Raw genomic sequence first — 22,272 nt, forward strand, 5'->3', positions numbered from 1 at the left:
GAGGAGCGATCAACTGGTTTGGATGTAAACAGAGAATGTCATAGTAGCAATTGTCTTAAGCTAACAATTCAAATCACAGAGCTTTCATATTTAATAGCCCAATGCCACATATAAATAATCTGGATAAAAATCAAATATGCGGATATGACTCAAACATTATTTTCTGTGTGCTACTGGTTTTTGTCAAAATGTCTACAATTTAGTTTCTTACTGCATATTAGACATAATGATGGTTCATATTGTACTAAGACATTAACGACCTAACCTTATATTTATTAAAACTTGTTTAATTGCAGCCGAATTCGTCTAGTGAGATTTCTGATTTCATTAAGACCACATTTTCTCGAGCTGTTTATCCAAAGTGGTGGGAAACAGAAAATGATGAATTACTGAGACCCGCATATATTCAGAGATTTCTTCTAAATGCATATAACTATCGTCTGACATTAACACGCTTAAGACAGTTACGAGTAAAAGGTATTCATTTTGTTGCATTTTATTTTTAATTGGCATTTGTTATGAATCGTTTCTATTAGCTTCCCGTTGAAAATATATCTTTATTTTGTAACATGACTATAAAACATGTGGGATATACAATTCATTTAAAAACAATCGAATAACAAGAAAGACATTTGATGTTCAAAACATGTCTTCTTTTTAAGTACAAGAGTCCGTTCCATATTTCAGAATTAAAGTAGCTCCGAATTTGGACCATTTGGGAATAAATTGAACTAAGGCTAAAAAAGAAACAGCCAACAACTTCAAATTAATAAATAGTTATACGAATAGTTATTACATTATAGGTAATTGTACAGGACCAGCCATCACGCAAGATACTATTCGGAGATGTGTGCCATCCTATTCTGAAGAAACTGAAGAGACTGCCAACTTTTGCCCATGTATGTGCTGCAATTGATTTTTATAAATGTTTTAAAAAAACTGAGTATGAAAATAAGGAGATAAGGTATGGTGGCCAATGAGGCAACTATCCACCAAAGTTTAAATAAAGTGGATGTAAGCAATTATAGGCAACCGTACTGTCTTCAACAATGAGAAAAACCCATACCGTATAGGTGGCTATAAAAGGCCCCTATATAAAAAATTTGAAACAATTCAATTGAGAAAACTAACGGCCTAATTTATAAACAAATATGACAGACAAGAACCAACGACAACCACTGAACTACAGGCTCCTGACCTGGGACAGGCACATAAAGAAAGTAGTGGGGTTAAACATGTTTTGTTAGCGCTCAACCCTCCCCTAACCTGGGACAGTGATGTAACAGCACAACATAAGAACTAACTATAAAAATCAGTTGAAAAAGGGCTTAGTAGCATATCTTAAATCGATTTAACGCCAACCTATTTTTTTAATGAATTCATTAACGATTTTGAATGACAACTGTTATATACAGGTTTAAATGAAACACGAACAATATAAAAGATTATAGCATGCTATGCGGTATGGGTTTTGCTAATTGTTGGAGGCTGTACGGTTACCTATAACTGCCAACTTTTACGACGTTTGGTCTCTGACAGAGAGTCTCATTGGTAATCATACCATATCTTCTACTTTACATATTACAAGTTAATCTGTATAAAGCATACAGTAATGAGGAACATCTATGGATTATAAGTAATGATATCTTATATTCTTGCAAACAATATTTTAAGTTTCATATACCTTATTAATTTCTTTAAAAAAAACTGTTATTTAGGTTGAAATTGATTTCCTTTCTTTTTTCTTTCAGTTTGGGGAGATTTTAATGAATCAGATTGCTTTGACGAAAATGAAGAATTTCATTATAGTTTCTTAAATTCGCGATTTGATGACCTTGATCCAGCTGGAGATTTGATTTTTGTCGGAGAACATGGTACATATGGACCTGGTGGCTATTACATAGATCTTGGTCCAAAGCAAAGTCTGGTATCGAAATACCTTGATGAACTTATCGAACATGATTGGATAGATTACAGGACAAGAGTTTTATTCTTAGATTTAGTGACTTATAACGCAAACTCAAGATTATTTAGTCAAATCAAACTTGTCTTTGAATTACCAACTACAGGGAGTATTACACTAACCAAACATGTATGGTCTGCTAGTTTTTATCCATACCAGTCTTCCTTAGACTTTGTTGTATTAGTGCTACAGATAATTTTCGTGCTAGTTTTGTGTGTTCGATTTGTACTGTTCCTTGTATACTTAATCCGCTGTCGGATGAATGCATTTTTAATCGTTCACACGTATTCCAAATTCTTGGAGTTATTTTTTGGTGCAGTTGCCATAATATGCTATATCTTAAGGATTGATGCTACGATTTCTGTTATCACATCTCTTAGAGAAAGTGTTGGTAAGTTTAATTTAAATCCTTGCCTGTTAAACCAATTTTTGACAGTGATGTATCATGAACAGCTACCCCATACTCTGTTTACTAGTATATGTCTCTAAATCTGATTATCTTTATTATTTTGTGTTCTGTCTACATGTTTTCAGTCATATAATCGTTTACTTGGCTATGCACATGAATGTGTCTTCTACATTCAATAATTTTATAGTTTGATATTTGTGATATTTTTAGCAAGTTTAAATAATTATTTTGTCTGATTAAAAGAAAAATGTTAATTCTTTTAAAATACTCTTTTACTAGTACTGCTATGTCTGAAATTATTCAAACTCGATATGAATAAACACAATTATGTGTTAAAATCTTGTTTTTGTAGGTCGTTACATATCATTCGAAAAAGTTTACCAGTTTGACGCTGCTTACCAAGGATCACTAGCAATGTTATTATTTATCATTATTTTGGATCTTCTATCACCTCTTGAGTTCAATTACCATTTCTTCACGATGGTTTCATCTTTAAAGATTGCTAGAGGAGCAATTGTAGCCTTCATGGTGATAATAATTCTAGAACTTACTGCATTTGCCTCGTTGATATGGCTCACCATAGGAAGAAAACACGAAATGTTCAAAAACATGTTTGAAACAATGAACACACTTTTAACTGTATTGTTATCTATGAGAAAGTATAATACAGAAGCATTTGATGACCTTTTAGTCAAATTTTATTTTGGACTCTATACATTTAGTTTGACAATAACTTTGGTCAACGTTTTTATATCACTGTTGACAATATCATTAAACGACGTCAAGCGCGATCTAGACAAAGGCGTTCTTCAGTTTGACCAAGATTTGAACAAACATTTATGGGTAAAATTCAACAAGTTCATACAGTGGATAAAAGACAAATTGTGCTTTCCGGGTATGTGTTTAGCGCCTTAATATGTTGTCGTTAAATTAAATTTATTTGATTTATTAGGAAAATGTTTAAGCAGATGATATGTCTGAAATCAAATTTTGCACTTAACAGCGTTTTTTTTATAAAAACATTGCGCAATCCTATCTCACTCTTACGAGAGGAACAATTACAACACAGGAAAAAAAGAAACCCTGACATAGGAATCATTATTCGTATTTGTAGATATAGGTTTAATGATTAATGATGCATTTTTAAATGTCCATTACCGGATATTTCATTCATATCTAGGACGAGCTGTTTTTAACATACACCTATAATTGAATTTCTCGCCATATAAGATGTATTTGAAAGAACCAAATTGTGATATTTGGTGTTAATAATGAACCAAAACTGTTCATATTGTTGTCGATTGGTGAATATCAATTGAGATTTTTAATCTTGCTGTAAATCAAAAACGAGGATAGAAATTACGAAAATGATATTGTGGTATTATATTTTCAACCCCCTTCCTTTTACCACATCAATATTGTGCAACGTTCAAATAGACCAATGTAGAACTTAAGTCATGGTAATAACACTATATAAATTGTGTGCGTCCAAAACGCGTTGAGTCATCCAGTTCCTAGTATGCCGTGAAGAACATTACGACAACTACAGGTATTGTCTAATATACTCACTATCGCCACACAAGTTTAGTGTTATTTGTATTGATCTTTTAGAAATTAGAGAAAAAGAAGATGGTAAACTTAAAGAGTGTGTAAGTATTCGTTCAAAATATGTTATGATTTAGTTCAAATGTAAAACAAAATATAACTTTGAGTATAAAAAAGCTTGGAAAAAGTAGAGATTTTTGTAATGAAAAAGGAACGCGCTAAAGGATTGAGATATTTTTTTATCTCTTTTATCATTCACCGACAAATGACCACTTCGTAGGTAAAAAACAAATGGCATCTTACACAGGAATAAATGCAGACAAATTTGTGGTAAATTCATGAATGATCTGTTTCTTTAATTAAACGTGTACTAGTACTTAAATTGTGTTCATACCTTACATGAGCAGATGCGGGATGATGAAAATTTTAGCAAAAGTTTAAAAATGAAGATCTACAAGCAACAATACCATAAAAACTCACTACAAATACAAGGCTTATTATGTGGTAATACAGACGCACGTTTCTTTAACACAAGACGCATCAGTTACGCGTGAATCAAAATAGTTGTAAGGTCAAATCCAATTCAAGAGCATTGAAAAACTATGCATATACTACTTAGATGCTATCGCAAAATTGTTACACAAAGAGCTGATAGCATCTAAGTAGTATATGCATAGTAAAGACAAGAAGATGTGAATACCAATGAGAGAACTATCCAACAGAGTTCAAATGACGTAGATTTAAGAACGTACAGCTCACTGCACGGCCTATAACATTATGTACAAAACAATGAACGACAATCATTTAATTGCATGTACATGATTTTAACAAACCTTCTATTATTTACTATCTGTATATTCCCTGAAATGTTAATTTCAGTAAGGATAAAGACCAAAATCAAAGATTTATGCAGGCTTTCATGTTTTGATCAATTGCTAATGTGGATTTATTCTGTTATACAGAGGAAACAGTTATCAAATATTGCCCGTATTGCCAAATAGCAAACTACTTATACCCAAACGTCGCCGTCTTAATTCGATCTGAAATGGACCCTAATTTATTAAATCTATTAAATATCTCTGAAGCTTCATCCATGCATACTAATTGTACATTGAATGAAGAAGAAAGACGAATGATATTTTTTTCCACTGATCACCAGACTCAAGCTAGCGAACAATAAGCCAGCGAACAATAAGGTGTATCAAGCTAGCGAACAATAAGCCAGCGAACAATAAGAAATACGCGCCAAACTGATCTTGCCTAAAAACCGAAGACTTGCAATAACATGAAACGTTCTTTGAAATCTGATGACAATCATTTCCAGTAGGAAGACGAAATGCAATACATTTTCAAAAAGACTATTAATTGAAAACTGTTTATTTATTTATTTATTTATTTATATATTCAAGACAACATAATTGTTCTTGACCACATGACATCTCTTGTAGGATTTTCAAAATTCCTTTTAGGTTCTCCTCTCCCCTTTTTGATTACCTTTGAGTAGAAACGGTTTGCCTTTATAATCATGATAATAGTGAATAAATAAAAAAATTAGACCATACTTAACTAGTGTAAAGATAAAATTAAATCCACATGCTTATATTCTTTTTAAAAGAAAACAAAATACCGATTTTGGAACGTAAAGTACAGAATTTTGCAGTCAGAATTATAAGTTGAAATAAAAGCTAATAAATATCCACAGTTTTCGTTAGGAATGATTGAAAACTGGCAATTTATTTATTACATTTCAATAGGAAATGGTTTTATGTGACAATGACACACGTGACACGATATCTGAATGGATATAAAGATTTTAGCTACTTTAACAGACAAAATTTTCAAATCAAAGCTTTTCAAGGAGGCATATTTAAAAAAAAAATGGGGAAACAGACGGAAAAACCGAAATCAGAAGAACAATTTCTTTACACTGATTTAAATTAACAAGAAGAGGATGCAATCACAACAATACAAACTATTTCATTTTAACATTGGAATTATAATCAGGGAAACGGTCCAAAGTTGGGGTAGGGTGACCCAACCCCCTCCCTTCTTTAATTCATAAAAAAGTCCCTACGGCAAAGCTTTTGTCCACACTAGGTACAAATGATAGGCAATTGCCTAAGGTTGCCTGGACCCAAAGACCCAGGTGGGTAAAGTTACGGAACTTTTTTAATTGAGGTCCAAAGTTGGGGTAGGGTGACCCAACCCCCTCCCTTCTTTAATTCATAAAAAAGTCCCTACGGCAAAGCTTTTGTCCACACTAGGTGCAAATGATAGGCAATTGCCTAAGGTTGCCTGGACCCAAAGACCCAGGTGGGTAAAGTTACGGAACTTTTTTTATTGAGGTCCAAAGTTGGGGTAGGGTGACCCAACCCCCTCCCTTCTTTAATTCATAAAAAAGTCCCTACGGCAAAGTTTTTGTCCACACTAGGAACAAATGATAGGCAATTGCCTAAGGTTGCCTGGACCCAAAGACCCAGGTGGGTAAAGTTACGGAACTTTTTAAATTGAGGTCCAAAGTTGGGGTAGGGTGACCCAACCCCCTCCCTTCTTTAATTCATAAAAAAGTCCCTATGGCAAAGCTTTTGTCCACACTAGGTACAAATGATAGGCAATTGCCTAAGGTTGCCTGGACCCAAAGACCCAGGTGGGTAAAGTTACGGAACTTTTTTTATTGAGGTCCAAAGTTGGGGTAGGGTGACCCAACCCCCTCCCTTCTTTAATTCATAAAAAAGTCCCTACGGCAAAGTTTTTTGTCCACACTAGGAACAAATGATAGGCAATTGCCTAAGGTTGCCTGGACCCAAAGACCCAGGTGGGTAAAGTTACGGAACTTTTTAAATTGAGGTCCAAAGTTGGGGTAGGGTGACCCAACCCCCTCCCTTCTTTAATTCATAAAAAAGTCCCTATGGCAAAGCTTTTGTCCACACTAGGTACAAATGATAGGCAATTGCCTAAGGTTGCCTGGACCCAAAGACCCAGGTGGGTAAAGTTACGGAACTTTTTTTATTGAGGTCCAAAGTTGGGGTAGGGTGACCCAACCCCCTCCCTTCTTTAATTCATAAAAAAGTCCCTACGGCAAAGTTTTTGTCCACACTAGGTACAAATGATAGGCAATTGCCTAAGGTTGCCTGGACCCAAAGACCCAGGTGGGTAAAGTTACGGAACTTTTTAATTGAGGTCCAAAGTTTGGGTAGGGTGACCCAACCCCCTCCCTTCTTTAATTCATAAAAAAGTCCCTACGGCAAAGCTTTTGTCCACACTAGGTACAAATGATAGGCAATTGCCTAAGGTTGCCTGGACCCAAAGACCCAGGTGGGTAAAGTTACGGAACTTTTTTTATTGAGGTCCAAAGTTGGGGTAGGGTGACCCAACCCCCTCCCTTCTTTAATTCATAAAAAAGTCCCTACGGCAAAGCTTTTGTCCACACTAGGTACAAATGATAGGCAATTGCCTAAGGTTGCCTGGACCCAAAGACCCAGGTGGGTAAAGTTACGGAACTTTTTTTATTGAGGTCCAAAGTTGGGGTAGGGTGACCCAACCCCCTCCCTTCTTTAATTCATAAAAAAGTCCCTACGGCAAAGCTTTTGTCCACACTAGGTACAAATGATAGGCAATTGCCTAAGGTTGCCTGGACCTAAAGACCCAGGTGGGTAAAGTTACGGAACTTTTTTAATTGAGGTCCAAAGTTGGGGTAGGGTGACCCAACCCCCTCCCTTCTTTAATTCATAAAAAAGTCCCTACGGCAAAGCTTTTGTCCACACTAGGTACAAATGATAGGCAATTGCCTAAGGTTGCCTGGACCCAAAGACCCAGGTGGGTAAAGTTACGGAACTTTTTTTATTGAGGTCCAAAGTTGGGGTAGGGTGACCCAACCCCCTCCCTTCTTTAATTCATAAAAAAGTCCCTACGGCAAAGCTTTTGTCCACACTAGGTACAAATGATAGGCAATTGCCTAAGGTTGCCTGGACCCAAAGACCCAGGTGGGTAAAGTTACGGAACTTTTTTTATTGAGGTCCAAAGTTGGGGTAGGGTGACCCAACCCCCTCCCTTCTTTAATTCATAAAAAAGTCCCTACGGCAAAGCTTTTGTCCACACTAGGTACAAATGATAGGCAATTGCCTAAGGTTGCCTGGACCCAAAGACCCAGGTGGGTAAAGTTACGGAACTTTTTTTATTGAGGTCCAAAGTTGGGGTAGGGTGACCCAACCCCCTCCCTTCTTTAATTCATAAAAAAGTCCCTACGGCAAAGCTTTTGTCCACACTAGGTACAAATGATAGGCAATTGCCTAAGGTTGCCTGGACCCAAAGACCCAGGTGGGTAAAGTTACGGAACTTTTTAATTGAGGTCCAAAGTTGGGGTAGGGTGACCCAACCCCCTCCCTTCTTTAATTCATAAAAAAGTCCCTACGGCAAAGCTTTTGTCCACACTAGGTACAAATGATAGGCAATTGCCTAAGGTTGCCTGGGCCCAAAGACCCAGGTGGGTAAAGTTACGGAACTTTTTTAATTGAGGTCCAAAGTTGGGGTAGGGTGACCCAACCCCCTCCCTTCTTTAATTCATAAAAAAGTCCCTACGGCAAAGCTTTTGTCCACACTAGGTACAAATGATAGGCAATTGCCTAAGGTTGCCTGGACTTAAAGACCCAGGTGGGTAAAGTTACGGAACTTTTTTTATTGAGGTCCAAAGTTGGGGTAGGGTGACCCAACCCCCTCCCTTCTTTAATTCATAAAAAAGTCCCTACGGCAAAGTTTTTGTCCACACTAGGTACAAATGATAGGCAATTGCCTAAGGTTGCCTGGACCCAAAGACCCAGGTGGGTAAAGTTACGGAACTTTTTAATTGAGGTCCAAAGTTGGGGTAGGGTGACCCAACCCCCTCCCTTCTTTAATTCATAAAAAAGTCCCTACGGCAAAGCTTTTGTCCACACTAGGTACAAATGATAGGCAATTGCCTAAGGTTGCCTGGACCCAAAGACCCAGGTGGGTAAAGTTACGGAACTTTTTAAATTGAGGTCCAAAGTTGGGGTAGGGTGACCCAACCCCCTCCCTTCTTTAATTCATAAAAAAGTCCCTACGGCAAAGCTTTTGTCCACACTAGGTACAAATGATAGGCAATTGCCTAAGGTTGCCTGGACTTAAAGACCCAGGTGGGTAAAGTTACGGAACTTTTTTTATTGAGGTCCAAAGTTGGGGTAGGGTGACCCAACCCCCTCCCTTCTTTAATTCATAAAAAAGTCCCTACGGCAAAATTTTTGTCCACACTAGGTACAAATGATAGGCAATTGCCTAAGGTTGCCTGGACCCAAAGACCCAGGTGGGTAAAGTTACGGAACTTTTTAATTGAGGTCCAAAGTTGGGGTAGGGTGACCCAACCCCCTCCCTTCTTTAATTCATAAAAAAGTCCCTACGGCAAAGCTTTTGTCCACACTAGGTACAAAAGATAGGCAATTGCCTAAGGTTGCCTGGACCCAAAGACCCAGGTGGGTAAAGTTACGGAACTTTTTTAATTGAGGTCCAAAGTTGGGGTAGGGTGACCCAACCCCCTCCCTTCTTTAATTCATAAAAAAGTCCCTACGGCAAAGCTTTTGTCCACACTAGGTACAAATGATAGGCAATTGCCTAAGGTTGCCTGGACTTAAAGACCCAGGTGGGTAAAGTTACGGAACTTTTTTTATTGAGGTCCAAAGTTGGGGTAGGGTGACCCAACCCCCTCCCTTCTTTAATTCATAAAAAAGTCCCTACGGCAAAGTTTTTGTCCACACTAGGTACAAATGATAGGCAATTGCCTAAGGTTGCCTGGACCCAAAGACCCAGGTGGGTAAAGTTACGGAACTTTTTAATTGAGGTCCAAAGTTGGGGTAGGGTGACCCAACCCCCTCCCTTCTTTAATTCATAAAAAAGTCCCTACGGCAAAGCTTTTGTCCACACTAGGTACAAATGATAGGCAATTGGCTAAGGTTGCCTGGACCCAAAGACCCAGGTGGGTAAAGTTACGGAACTTTTTTAATTGAGGTCCAAAGTTGGGGTAGGGTGACCCAACCCCCTCCCTTCTTTAATTCATAAAAAAGTCCCTACGGCAAAGCTTTTGTCCACACTAGGTACAAATGATAGGCAATTGCCTAAGGTTGCCTGGACTTAAAGACCCAGGTGGGTAAAGTTACGGAACTTTTTTTATTGAGGTCCAAAGTTGGGGTAGGGTGACCCAACCCCCTCCCTTCTTTAATTCATAAAAAAGTCCCTACGGCAAAGTTTTTGTCCACACTAGGTACAAATGATAGGCAATTGCCTAAGGTTGCCTGGACCCAAAGACCCAGGTGGGTAAAGTTACGGAACTTTTTAATTGAGGTCCAAAGTTGGGGTAGGGTGACCCAACCCCCTCCCTTCTTTAATTCATAAAAAAGTCCCTACGGCAAAGCTTTTATCCACACTAGGTACAAATGATAGGCAATTGCCTAAGGTTGCCTGGACCCAAAGACCCAGGTGGGTAAAGTCACGGAACTTTTTTAATTGAGGTCCAAAGTTGGGGTAGGGTGACCCAACCCCCTCCCTTCTTTAATTCATAAAAAAGTCCCTACGGCAAAGCTTTTGTCCACACTAGGTACAAATGATAGGCAATTGCCTAAGGTTGCCTGGACTTAAAGACCCAGGTGGGTAAAGTTACGGAACTTTTTTTATTGAGGTCCAAAGTTGGGGTAGGGTGACCCAACCCCCTCCCTTCTTTAATTCATAAAAAAGTCCCTACGGCAAAGTTTTTGTCCACACTAGGTACAAATGATAGGCAATTGCCTAAGGTTGCCTGGACCCAAAGACCCAGGTGGGTAAAGTTACGGAACTTTTTAATTGAGGTCCAAAGTTGGGGTAGGGTGACCCAACCCCCTCCCTTCTTTAATTCATAAAAAAGTCCCTACGGCAAAGCTTTTGTCCACACTAGGTACAAATGATAGGCAATTGCCTAAGGTTGCCTGGACCCAAAGACCCAGGTGGGTAAAGTTACGGAACTTTTTTAATTGAGGTCCAAAGTTGGGGTAGGGTGACCCAACCCCCTCCCTTCTTTAATTCATAAAAAAGTCCCTACGGCAAAGCTTTTGTCCACACTAGGTACAAATGATAGGCAATTGCCTAAGGTTGCCTGGACTTAAAGACCCAGGTGGGTAAAGTTACGGAACTTTTTTTATTGAGGTCCAAAGTTGGGGTAGGGTGACCCAACCCCCTCCCTTCTTTAATTCATAAAAAAGTCCCTACGGCAAAGTTTTTGTCCACACTAGGTACAAATGATAGGCAATTGCCTAAGGTTGCCTGGACCCAAAGACCCAGGTGGGTAAAGTTACGGAACTTTTTTAATTGAGGTCCAAAGTTGGGGTAGGGTGACCCAACCCCCTCCCTTCTTTAATTCATAAAAAAGTCCCTACGGCAAAGCTTTTGTCCACACTAGGTACAAATGATAGGCAATTGCCTAAGGTTGCCTGGACCCAAAGACCCAGGTGGGTAAAGTTACGGAACTTTTTTAATTGAGGTCCAAAGTTGGGTTAGGGTGACCCAACCCCCTCCCTTCTTTAATTCATAAAAAAGTCCCTACGGCAAAGCTTTTGTCCACACTAGGTACAAATGATAGGCAATTGCCTAAGGTTGCCTGGACCCAAAGACCCAGGTGGGTAAAGTTACGGAACTTTTTTTATTGAGGTCCAAAGTTGGGGTAGGGTGACCCAACCCCCTCCCTTCTTTAATTCATAAAAAAGTCCCTACGGCAAAGTTTTTGTCCACACTAGGTACAAATGATAGGCAATTGCCTAAGGTTGCCTGGACCCAAAGACCCAGGTGGGTAAAGTTACGGAACTTTTTTAATTGAGGTCCAAAGTTGGGGTAGGGTGACCCAACCCCCTCCCTTCTTTAATTCATAAAAAAGTCCCTACGGCAAAGCTTTTGTCCACACTAGGTACAAATGATAGGCAATTGCCTAAGGTTGCCTGGACCCAAAGACCCAGGTGGGTAAAGTTACGGAACTTTTTTAATTGAGGTCCAAAGTTGGGGTAGGGTGACCCAACCCCCTCCCTTCTTTAATTCATAAAAAAGTCCCTACGGCAAAGCTTTTGTCCACACTAGGTACAAATGATAGGCAATTGCCTAAGGTTGCCTGGACCCAAAGACCCAGGTGGGTAAAGTTACGGAACTTTTTTAATTGAGGTCCAAAGTTGGGGTAGGGTGACCCAACCCCCTCCCTTCTTTAATTCATAAAAAAGTCCCTACGGCAAAGCTTTTGTCCACACTAGGTACAAATGATAGGCAATTGCCTAAGGTTGCCTGGACCCAAAGACCCAGGTGGGTAAAGTTACGGAACTTTTTTAATTGAGGTCCAAAGTTGGGGTAGGGTGACCCAACCCCCTCCCTTCTTTAATTCATAAAAAAGTCCCTACGGCAAAGCTTTTGTCCACACTAGGTACAAATGATAGGCAATTGCCTAAGGTTGCCTGGACCCAAAGACCCAGGTGGGTAAAGTTACGGAACTTTTTTAATTGAGGTCCAAAGTTGGGGTAGGGTGACCCAACCCCCTCCCTTCTTTAATTCATAAAAAAGTCCCTACGGCAAAGCTTTTGTCCACACTAGGTACAAATGATAGGCAATTGCCTAAGGTTGCCTGGACCCAAAGACCCAGGTGGGTAAAGTTACGGAACTTTTTTAATTGAGGTCCAAAGTTGGGTTAGGGTGACCCAACCCCCTCCCTTCTTTAATTCATAAAAAAGTCCCTACGGCAAAGCTTTTGTCCACACTAGGTACAAATGATAGGCAATTGCCTAAGGTTGCCTGGACCCAAAGACCCAGGTGGGTAAAGTTACGGAACTTTTTTTATTGAGGTCCAAAGTTGGGGTAGGGTGACCCAACCCCCTCCCTTCTTTAATTCATAAAAAAGTCCCTACGGCAAAGTTTTTGTCCACACTAGGTACAAATGATAGGCAATTGCCTAAGGTTGCCTGGACCCAAAGACCCAGGTGGGTAAAGTTACGGAACTTTTTTAATTGAGGTCCAAAGTTGGGGTAGGGTGACCCAACCCCCTCCCTTCTTTAATTCATAAAAAAGTCCCTACGGCAAAGCTTTTGTCCACACTAGGTACAAATGATAGGCAATTGCCTAAGGTTGCCTGGACCCAAAGACCCAGGTGGGTAAAGTTACGGAACTTTTTTAATTGAGGTCCAAAGTTGGGGTAGGGTGACCCAACCCCCTCCCTTCTTTAATTCATAAAAAAGTCCCTACGGCAAAGCTTTTGTCCACACTAGGTACAAATGATAGGCAATTGCCTAAGGTTGCCTGGACCCAAAGACCCAGGTGGGTAAAGTTACGGAACTTTTTTAATTGAGGTCCAAAGTTGGGGTAGGGTGACCCAACCCCCTCCCTTCTTTAATTCATAAAAAAGTCCCTACGGCAAAGCTTTTGTCCACACTAGGTACAAATGATAGGCAATTGCCTAAGGTTGCCTGGACCCAAAGACCCAGGTGGGTAAAGTTACGGAACTTTTTTAATTGAGGTCCAAAGTTGGGGTAGGGTGACCCAACCCCCTCCCTTCTTTAATTCATAAAAAAGTCCCTACGGCAAAGCTTTTGTCCACACTAGGTACAAATGATAGGCAATTGCCTAAGGTTGCCTGGACCCAAAGACCCAGGTGGGTAAAGTTACGGAACTTTTTTAATTGAGGTCCAAAGTTGGGGTAGGGTGACCCAACCCCCTCCCTTCTTTAATTCATAAAAAAGTCCCTACGGCAAAGCTTTTGTCCACACTAGGTACAAATGATAGGCAATTGCCTAAGGTTGCCTGGACCCAAAGACCCAGGTGGGTAAAGTTACGGAACTTTTTTAATTGAGGTCCAAAGTTGGGTTAGGGTGACCCAACCCCCTCCCTTCTTTAATTCATAAAAAAGTCCCTACGGCAAAGCTTTTGTCCACACTAGGTACAAATGATAGGCAATTGCCTAAGGTTGCCTGGACCCAAAGACCCAGGTGGGTAAAGTTACGGAACTTTTTTTATTGAGGTCCAAAGTTGGGGTAGGGTGACCCAACCCCCTCCCTTCTTTAATTCATAAAAAAGTCCCTACGGCAAAGTTTTTGTCCACACTAGGTACAAATGATAGGCAATTGCCTAAGGTTGCCTGGACCCAAAGACCCAGGTGGGTAAAGTTACGGAACTTTTTTAATTGAGGTCCAAAGTTGGGGTAGGGTGACCCAACCCCCTCCCTTCTTTAATTCATAAAAAAGTCCCTACGGCAAAGCTTTTGTCCACACTAGGTACAAATGATAGGCAATTGCCTAAGGTTGCCTGGACCCAAAGACCCAGGTGGGTAAAGTTACGGAACTTTTTTAATTGAGGTCCAAAGTTGGGGTAGGGTGACCCAACCCCCTCCCTTCTTTAATTCATAAAAAAGTCCCTACGGCAAAGCTTTTGTCCACACTAGGTACAAATGATAGGCAATTGCCTAAGGTTGCCTGGACCCAAAGACCCAGGTGGGTAAAGTTACGGAACTTTTTTAATTGAGGTCCAAAGTTGGGGTAGGGTGACCCAACCCCCTCCCTTCTTTAATTCATAAAAAAGTCCCTACGGCAAAGCTTTTGTCCACACTAGGTACAAATGATAGGCAATTGCCTAAGGTTGCCTGGACCCAAAGACCCAGGTGGGTAAAGTTACGGAACTTTTTTAATTGAGGTCCAAAGTTGGGGTAGGGTGACCCAACCCCCTCCCTTCTTTAATTCATAAAAAAGTCCCTACGGCAAAGCTTTTGTCCACACTAGGTACAAATGATAGGCAATTGCCTAAGGTTGCCTGGACCCAAAGACCCAGGTGGGTAAAGTTACGGAACTTTTTTAATTGAGGTCCAAAGTTGGGGTAGGGTGACCCAACCCCCTCCCTTCTTTAATTCATAAAAAAGTCCCTACGGCAAAGCTTTTGTCCACACTAGGTACAAATGATAGGCAATTGCCTAAGGTTGCCTGGACCCAAAGACCCAGGTGGGTAAAGTTACGGAACTTTTTTAATTGAGGTCCAAAGTTGGGTTAGGGTGACCCAACCCCCTCCCTTCTTTAATTCATAAAAAAGTCCCTACGGCAAAGCTTTTGTCCACACTAGGTACAAATGATAGGCAATTGCCTAAGGTTGCCTGGACCCAAAGACCCAGGTGGGTAAAGTTACGGAACTTTTTTTATTGAGGTCCAAAGTTGGGGTAGGGTGACCCAACCCCCTCCCTTCTTTAATTCATAAAAAAGTCCCTACGGCAAAGTTTTTGTCCACACTAGGTACAAATGATAGGCAATTGCCTAAGGTTGCCTGGACCCAAAGACCCAGGTGGGTAAAGTTACGGAACTTTTTTAATTGAGGTCCAAAGTTGGGGTAGGGTGACCCAACCCCCTCCCTTCTTTAATTCATAAAAAAGTCCCTACGGCAAAGCTTTTGTCCACACTAGGTACAAATGATAGGCAATTGCCTAAGGTTGCCTGGACCCAAAGACCCAGGTGGGTAAAGTTACGGAACTTTTTTAATTGAGGTCCAAAGTTGGGGTAGGGTGACCCAACCCCCTCCCTTCTTTAATTCATAAAAAAGTCCCTACGGCAAAGCTTTTGTCCACACTAGGTACAAATGATAGGCAATTGCCTAAGGTTGCCTGGACCCAAAGACCCAGGTGGGTAAAGTTACGGAACTTTTTTAATTGAGGTCCAAAGTTGGGGTAGGGTGACCCAACCCCCTCCCTTCTTTAATTCATAAAAAAGTCCCTACGGCAAAGCTTTTGTCCACACTAGGTACAAATGATAGGCAATTGCCTAAGGTTGCCTGGACCCAAAGACCCAGGTGGGTAAAGTTACGGAACTTTTTTAATTGAGGTCCAAAGTTGGGGTAGGGTGACCCAACCCCCTCCCTTCTTTAATTCATAAAAAAGTCCCTACGGCAAAGCTTTTGTCCACACTAGGTACAAATGATAGGCAATTGCCTAAGGTTGCCTGGACCCAAAGACCCAGGTGGGTAAAGTTACGGAACTTTTTTAATTGAGGTCCAAAGTTGGGGTAGGGTGACCCAACCCCCTCCCTTCTTTAATTCATAAAAAAGTCCCTACGGCAAAGCTTTTGTCCACACTAGGTACAAATGATAGGCAATTGCCTAAGGTTGCCTGGACCCAAAGACCCAGGTGGGTAAAGTTACGGAACTTTTTTAATTGAGGTCCAAAGTTGGGGTAGGGTGACCCAACCCCCTCCCTTCTTTAATTCATAAAAAAGTCCCTACGGCAAAGCTTTTGTCCACACTAGGTACAAATGATAGGCAATTGCCTAAGGTTGCCTGGACCCAAAGACCCAGGTGGGTAAAGTTACGGAACTTTTTTAATTGAGGTCCAAAGTTGGGGTAGGGTGACCCAACCCCCTCCCTTCTTTAATTCATAAAAAAGTCCCTACGGCAAAGCTTTTGTCCACACTAGGTACAAATGATAGGCAATTGCCTAAGGTTGCCTGGACCCAAAGACCCAGGTGGGTAAAGTTACGGAACTTTTTTAATTGAGGTCCAAAGTTGGGGTAGGGTGACCCAACCCCCTCCCTTCTTTAATTCATAAAAAAGTCCCTACGGCAAAGCTTTTGTCCACACTAGGTACAAATGATAGGCAATTGCCTAAGGTTGCCTGGACCCAAAGACCCAGGTGGGTAAAGTTACGGAACTTTTTTAATTGAGGTCCAAAGTTGGGGTAGGGTGACCCAACCCCCTCCCTTCTTTAATTCATAAAAAAGTCCCTACGGCAAAGCTTTTGTCCACACTAGGTACAAATGATAGGCAATTGCCTAAGGTTGCCTGGACCCAAAGACCCAGGTGGGTAAAGTTACGGAACTTTTTTAATTGAGGTCCAAAGTTGGGTTAGGGTGACCCAACCCCCTCCCTTCTTTAATTCATAAAAAAGTCCCTACGGCAAAGCTTTTGTCCACACTAGGTACAAATGATAGGCAATTGCCTAAGGTTGCCTGGACCCAAAGACCCAGGTGGGTAAAGTTACGGAACTTTTTTTATTGAGGTCCAAAGTTGGGGTAGGGTGACCCAACCCCCTCCCTTCTTTAATTCATAAAAAAGTCCCTACGGCAAAGTTTTTGTCCACACTAGGTACAAATGATAGGCAATTGCCTAAGGTTGCCTGGACCCAAAGACCCAGGTGGGTAAAGTTACGGAACTTTTTTAATTGAGGTCCAAAGTTGGGGTAGGGTGACCCAACCCCCTCCCTTCTTTAATTCATAAAAAAGTCCCTACGGCAAAGCTTTTGTCCACACTAGGTACAAATGATAGGCAATTGCCTAAGGTTGCCTGGACCCAAAGACCCAGGTGGGTAAAGTTACGGAACTTTTTTAATTGAGGTCCAAAGTTGGGGTAGGGTGACCCAACCCCCTCCCTTCTTTAATTCATAAAAAAGTCCCTACGGCAAAGCTTTTGTCCACACTAGGTACAAATGATAGGCAATTGCCTAAGGTTGCCTGGACCCAAAGACCCAGGTGGGTAAAGTTACGGAACTTTTTTAATTGAGGTCCAAAGTTGGGGTAGGGTGACCCAACCCCCTCCCTTCTTTAATTCATAAAAAAGTCCCTACGGCAAAGCTTTTGTCCACACTAGGTACAAATGATAGGCAATTGCCTAAGGTTGCCTGGACCCAAAGACCCAGGTGGGTAAAGTTACGGAACTTTTTTAATTGAGGTCCAAAGTTGGGGTAGGGTGACCCAACCCCCTCCCTTCTTTAATTCATAAAAAAGTCCCTACGGCAAAGCTTTTGTCCACACTAGGTACAAATGATAGGCAATTGCCTAAGGTTGCCTGGACCCAAAGACCCAGGTGGGTAAAGTTACGGAACTTTTTTAATTGAGGTCCAAAGTTGGGGTAGGGTGACCCAACCCCCTCCCTTCTTTAATTCATAAAAAAGTCCCTACGGCAAAGCTTTTGTCCACACTAGGTACAAATGATAGGCAATTGCCTAAGGTTGCCTGGACCCAAAGACCCAGGTGGGTAAAGTTACGGAACTTTTTTAATTGAGGTCCAAAGTTGGGGTAGGGTGACCCAACCCCCTCCCTTCTTTAATTCATAAAAAAGTCCCTACGGCAAAGCTTTTGTCCACACTAGGTACAAATGATAGGCAATTGCCTAAGGTTGCCTGGACCCAAAGACCCAGGTGGGTAAAGTTACGGAACTTTTTTAATTGAGGTCCAAAGTTGGGGTAGGGTGACCCAACCCCCTCCCTTCTTTAATTCATAAAAAAGTCCCTACGGCAAAGCTTTTGTCCACACTAGGTACAAATGATAGGCAATTGCCTAAGGTTGCCTGGACCCAAAGACCCAGGTGGGTAAAGTTACGGAACTTTTTTAATTGAGGTCCAAAGTTGGGGTAGGGTGACCCAACCCCCTCCCTTCTTTAATTCATAAAAAAGTCCCTACGGCAAAGCTTTTGTCCACACTAGGTACAAATGATAGGCAATTGCCTAAGGTTGCCTGGACCCAAAGACCCAGGTGGGTAAAGTTACGGAACTTTTTTAATTGAGGTCCAAAGTTGGGGTAGGGTGACCCAACCCCCTCCCTTCTTTAATTCATAAAAAAGTCCCTACGGCAAAGCTTTTGTCCACACTAGGTACAAATGATAGGCAATTGCCTAAGGTTGCCTGGACCCAAAGACCCAGGTGGGTAAAGTTACGGAACTTTTTTAATTGAGGTCCAAAGTTGGGGTAGGGTGACCCAACCCCCTCCCTTCTTTAATTCATAAAAAAGTCCCTACGGCAAAGCTTTTGTCCACACTAGGTACAAATGATAGGCAATTGCCTAAGGTTGCCTGGACCCAAAGACCCAGGTGGGTAAAGTTACGGAACTTTTTTAATTGAGGTCCAAAGTTGGGGTAGGGTGACCCAACCCCCTCCCTTCTTTAATTCATAAAAAAGTCCCTACGGCAAAGCTTTTGTCCACACTAGGTACAAATGATAGGCAATTGCCTAAGGTTGCCTGGACCCAAAGACCCAGGTGGGTAAAGTTACGGAACTTTTTTAATTGAGGTCCAAAGTTGGGGTAGGGTGACCCAACCCCCTCCCTTCTTTAATTCATAAAAAAGTCCCTACGGCAAAGCTTTTGTCCACACTAGGTACAAATGATAGGCAATTGCCTAAGGTTGCCTGGACCCAAAGACCCAGGTGGGTAAAGTTACGGAACTTTTTTAATTGAGGTCCAAAGTTGGGGTAGGGTGACCCAACCCCCTCCCTTCTTTAATTCATAAAAAAGTCCCTACGGCAAAGCTTTTGTCCACACTAGGTACAAATGATAGGCAATTGCCTAAGGTTGCCTGGACCCAAAGACCCAGGTGGGTAAAGTTACGGAACTTTTTTAATTGAGGTCCAAAGTTGGGGTAGGGTGACCCAACCCCCTCCCTTCTTTAATTCATAAAAAAGTCCCTACGGCAAAGCTTTTGTCCACACTAGGTACAAATGATAGGCAATTGCCTAAGGTTGCCTGGACCCAAAGACCCAGGTGGGTAAAGTTACGGAACTTTTTTAATTGAGGTCCAAAGTTGGGGTAGGGTGACCCAACCCCCTCCCTTCTTTAATTCATAAAAAAGTCCCTACGGCAAAGCTTTTGTCCACACTAGGTACAAATGATAGGCAATTGCCTAAGGTTGCCTGGACCCAAAGACCCAGGTGGGTAAAGTTACGGAACTTTTTTAATTGAGGTCCAAAGTTGGGGTAGGGTGACCCAACCCCCTCCCTTCTTTAATTCATAAAAAAGTCCCTACGGCAAAGCTTTTGTCCACACTAGGTACAAATGATAGGCAATTGCCTAAGGTTGCCTGGACCCAAAGACCCAGGTGGGTAAAGTTACGGAACTTTTTTAATTGAGGTCCAAAGTTGGGGTAGGGTGACCCAACCCCCTCCCTTCTTTAATTCATAAAAAAGTCCCTACGGCAAAGCTTTTGTCCACACTAGGTACAAATGATAGGCAATTGCCTAAGGTTGCCTGGACCCAAAGACCCAGGTGGGTAAAGTTACGGAACTTTTTTAATTGAGGTCCAAAGTTGGGGTAGGGTGACCCAACCCCCTCCCTTCTTTAATTCATAAAAAAGTCCCTACGGCAAAGCTTTTGTCCACACTAGGTACAAATGATAGGCAATTGCCTAAGGTTGCCTGGACCCAAAGACCCAGGTGGGTAAAGTTACGGAACTTTTTTAATTGAGGTCCAAAGTTGGGGTAGGGTGACCCAACCCCCTCCCTTCTTTAATTCATAAAAAAGTCCCTACGGCAAAGCTTTTGTCCACACTAGGTACAAATGATAGGCAATTGCCTAAGGTTGCCTGGACCCAAAGACCCAGGTGGGTAAAGTTACGGAACTTTTTTAATTGAGGTCCAAAGTTGGGGTAGGGTGACCCAACCCCCTCCCTTCTTTAATTCATAAAAAAGTCCCTACGGCAAAGCTTTTGTCCACACTAGGTACAAATGATAGGCAATTGCCTAAGGTTGCCTGGACCCAAAGACCCAGGTGGGTAAAGTTACGGAACTTTTTTAATTGAGGTCCAAAGTTGGGGTAGGGTGACCCAACCCCCTCCCTTCTTTAATTCATAAAAAAGTCCCTACGGCAAAGCTTTTGTCCACACTAGGTACAAATGATAGGCAATTGCCTAAGGTTGCCTGGACCCAAAGACCCAGGTGGGTAAAGTTACGGAACTTTTTTAATTGAGGTCCAAAGTTGGGGTAGGGTGACCCAACCCCCTCCCTTCTTTAATTCATAAAAAAGTCCCTACGGCAAAGCTTTTGTCCACACTAGGTACAAATGATAGGCAATTGCCTAAGGTTGCCTGGACCCAAAGACCCAGGTGGGTAAAGTTACGGAACTTTTTTAATTGAGGTCCAAAGTTGGGGTAGGGTGACCCAACCCCCTCCCTTCTTTAATTCATAAAAAAGTCCCTACGGCAAAGCTTTTGTCCACACTAGGTACAAATGATAGGCAATTGCCTAAGGTTGCCTGGACCCAAAGACCCAGGTGGGTAAAGTTACGGAACTTTTTTAATTGAGGTCCAAAGTTGGGGTAGGGTGACCCAACCCCCTCCCTTCTTTAATTCATAAAAAAGTCCCTACGGCAAAGCTTTTGTCCACACTAGGTACAAATGATAGGCAATTGCCTAAGGTTGCCTGGACCCAAAGACCCAGGTGGGTAAAGTTACGGAACTTTTTTAATTGAGGTCCAAAGTTGGGGTAGGGTGACCCAACCCCCTCCCTTCTTTAATTCATAAAAAAGTCCCTACGGCAAAGCTTTTGTCCACACTAGGTACAAATGATAGGCAATTGCCTAAGGTTGCCTGGACCCAAAGACCCAGGTGGGTAAAGTTACGGAACTTTTTTAATTGAGGTCCAAAGTTGGGGTAGGGTGACCCAACCCCCTCCCTTCTTTAATTCATAAAAAAGTCCCTACGGCAAAGCTTTTGTCCACACTAGGTACAAATGATAGGCAATTGCCTAAGGTTGCCTGGACCCAAAGACCCAGGTGGGTAAAGTTACGGAACTTTTTTAATTGAGGTCCAAAGTTGGGGTAGGGTGACCCAACCCCCTCCCTTCTTTAATTCATAAAAAAGTCCCTACGGCAAAGCTTTTGTCCACACTAGGTACAAATGATAGGCAATTGCCTAAGGTTGCCTGGACCCAAAGACCCAGGTGGGTAAAGTTACGGAACTTTTTTAATTGAGGTCCAAAGTTGGGGTAGGGTGACCCAACCCCCTCCCTTCTTTAATTCATAAAAAAGTCCCTACGGCAAAGCTTTTGTCCACACTAGGTACAAATGATAGGCAATTGCCTAAGGTTGCCTGGACCCAAAGACCCAGGTGGGTAAAGTTACGGAACTTTTTTAATTGAGGTCCAAAGTTGGGGTAGGGTGACCCAACCCCCTCCCTTCTTTAATTCATAAAAAAGTCCCTACGGCAAAGCTTTTGTCCACACTAGGTACAAATGATAGGCAATTGCCTAAGGTTGCCTGGACCCAAAGACCCAGGTGGGTAAAGTTACGGAACTTTTTTAATTGAGGTCCAAAGTTGGGGTAGGGTGACCCAACCCCCTCCCTTCTTTAATTCATAAAAAAGTCCCTACGGCAAAGCTTTTGTCCACACTAGGTACAAATGATAGGCAATTGCCTAAGGTTGCCTGGACCCAAAGACCCAGGTGGGTAAAGTTACGGAACTTTTTTAATTGAGGTCCAAAGTTGGGGTAGGGTGACCCAACCCCCTCCCTTCTTTAATTCATAAAAAAGTCCCTACGGCAAAGCTTTTGTCCACACTAGGTACAAATGATAGGCAATTGCCTAAGGTTGCCTGGACCCAAAGACCCAGGTGGGTAAAGTTACGG

The 22,272-nt window shown here is 41.7% G+C and overlaps 1 protein-coding gene across 1 annotated transcript in view; it reads left to right on the plus strand.

Moving 5' to 3' along the window:
- LOC127715836 (polycystic kidney disease protein 1-like 2) overlaps window positions 1-22,272 on the plus strand; it is an 84,561-nt gene that overhangs the window by 17,609 nt on the left and 44,680 nt on the right. The window contains exons 13-17 of the mRNA XM_052221970.1: window positions 297-477; window positions 804-899; window positions 1,752-2,354; window positions 2,725-3,267; window positions 3,984-4,021. Of these exons, the coding sequence (XP_052077930.1) occupies window positions 297-477; window positions 804-899; window positions 1,752-2,354; window positions 2,725-3,267; window positions 3,984-4,021 (1,461 nt within the window). The remainder of the gene's footprint in view (window positions 1-296; window positions 478-803; window positions 900-1,751; window positions 2,355-2,724; window positions 3,268-3,983; window positions 4,022-22,272) is intronic.

This window comes from Mytilus californianus, unplaced genomic scaffold (assembly GCF_021869535.1).
Source record: "Mytilus californianus isolate M0D057914Y unplaced genomic scaffold, xbMytCali1.0.p SCAF_9, whole genome shotgun sequence".
Taxonomy (NCBI): domain Eukaryota; kingdom Metazoa; phylum Mollusca; class Bivalvia; order Mytilida; family Mytilidae; genus Mytilus; species Mytilus californianus.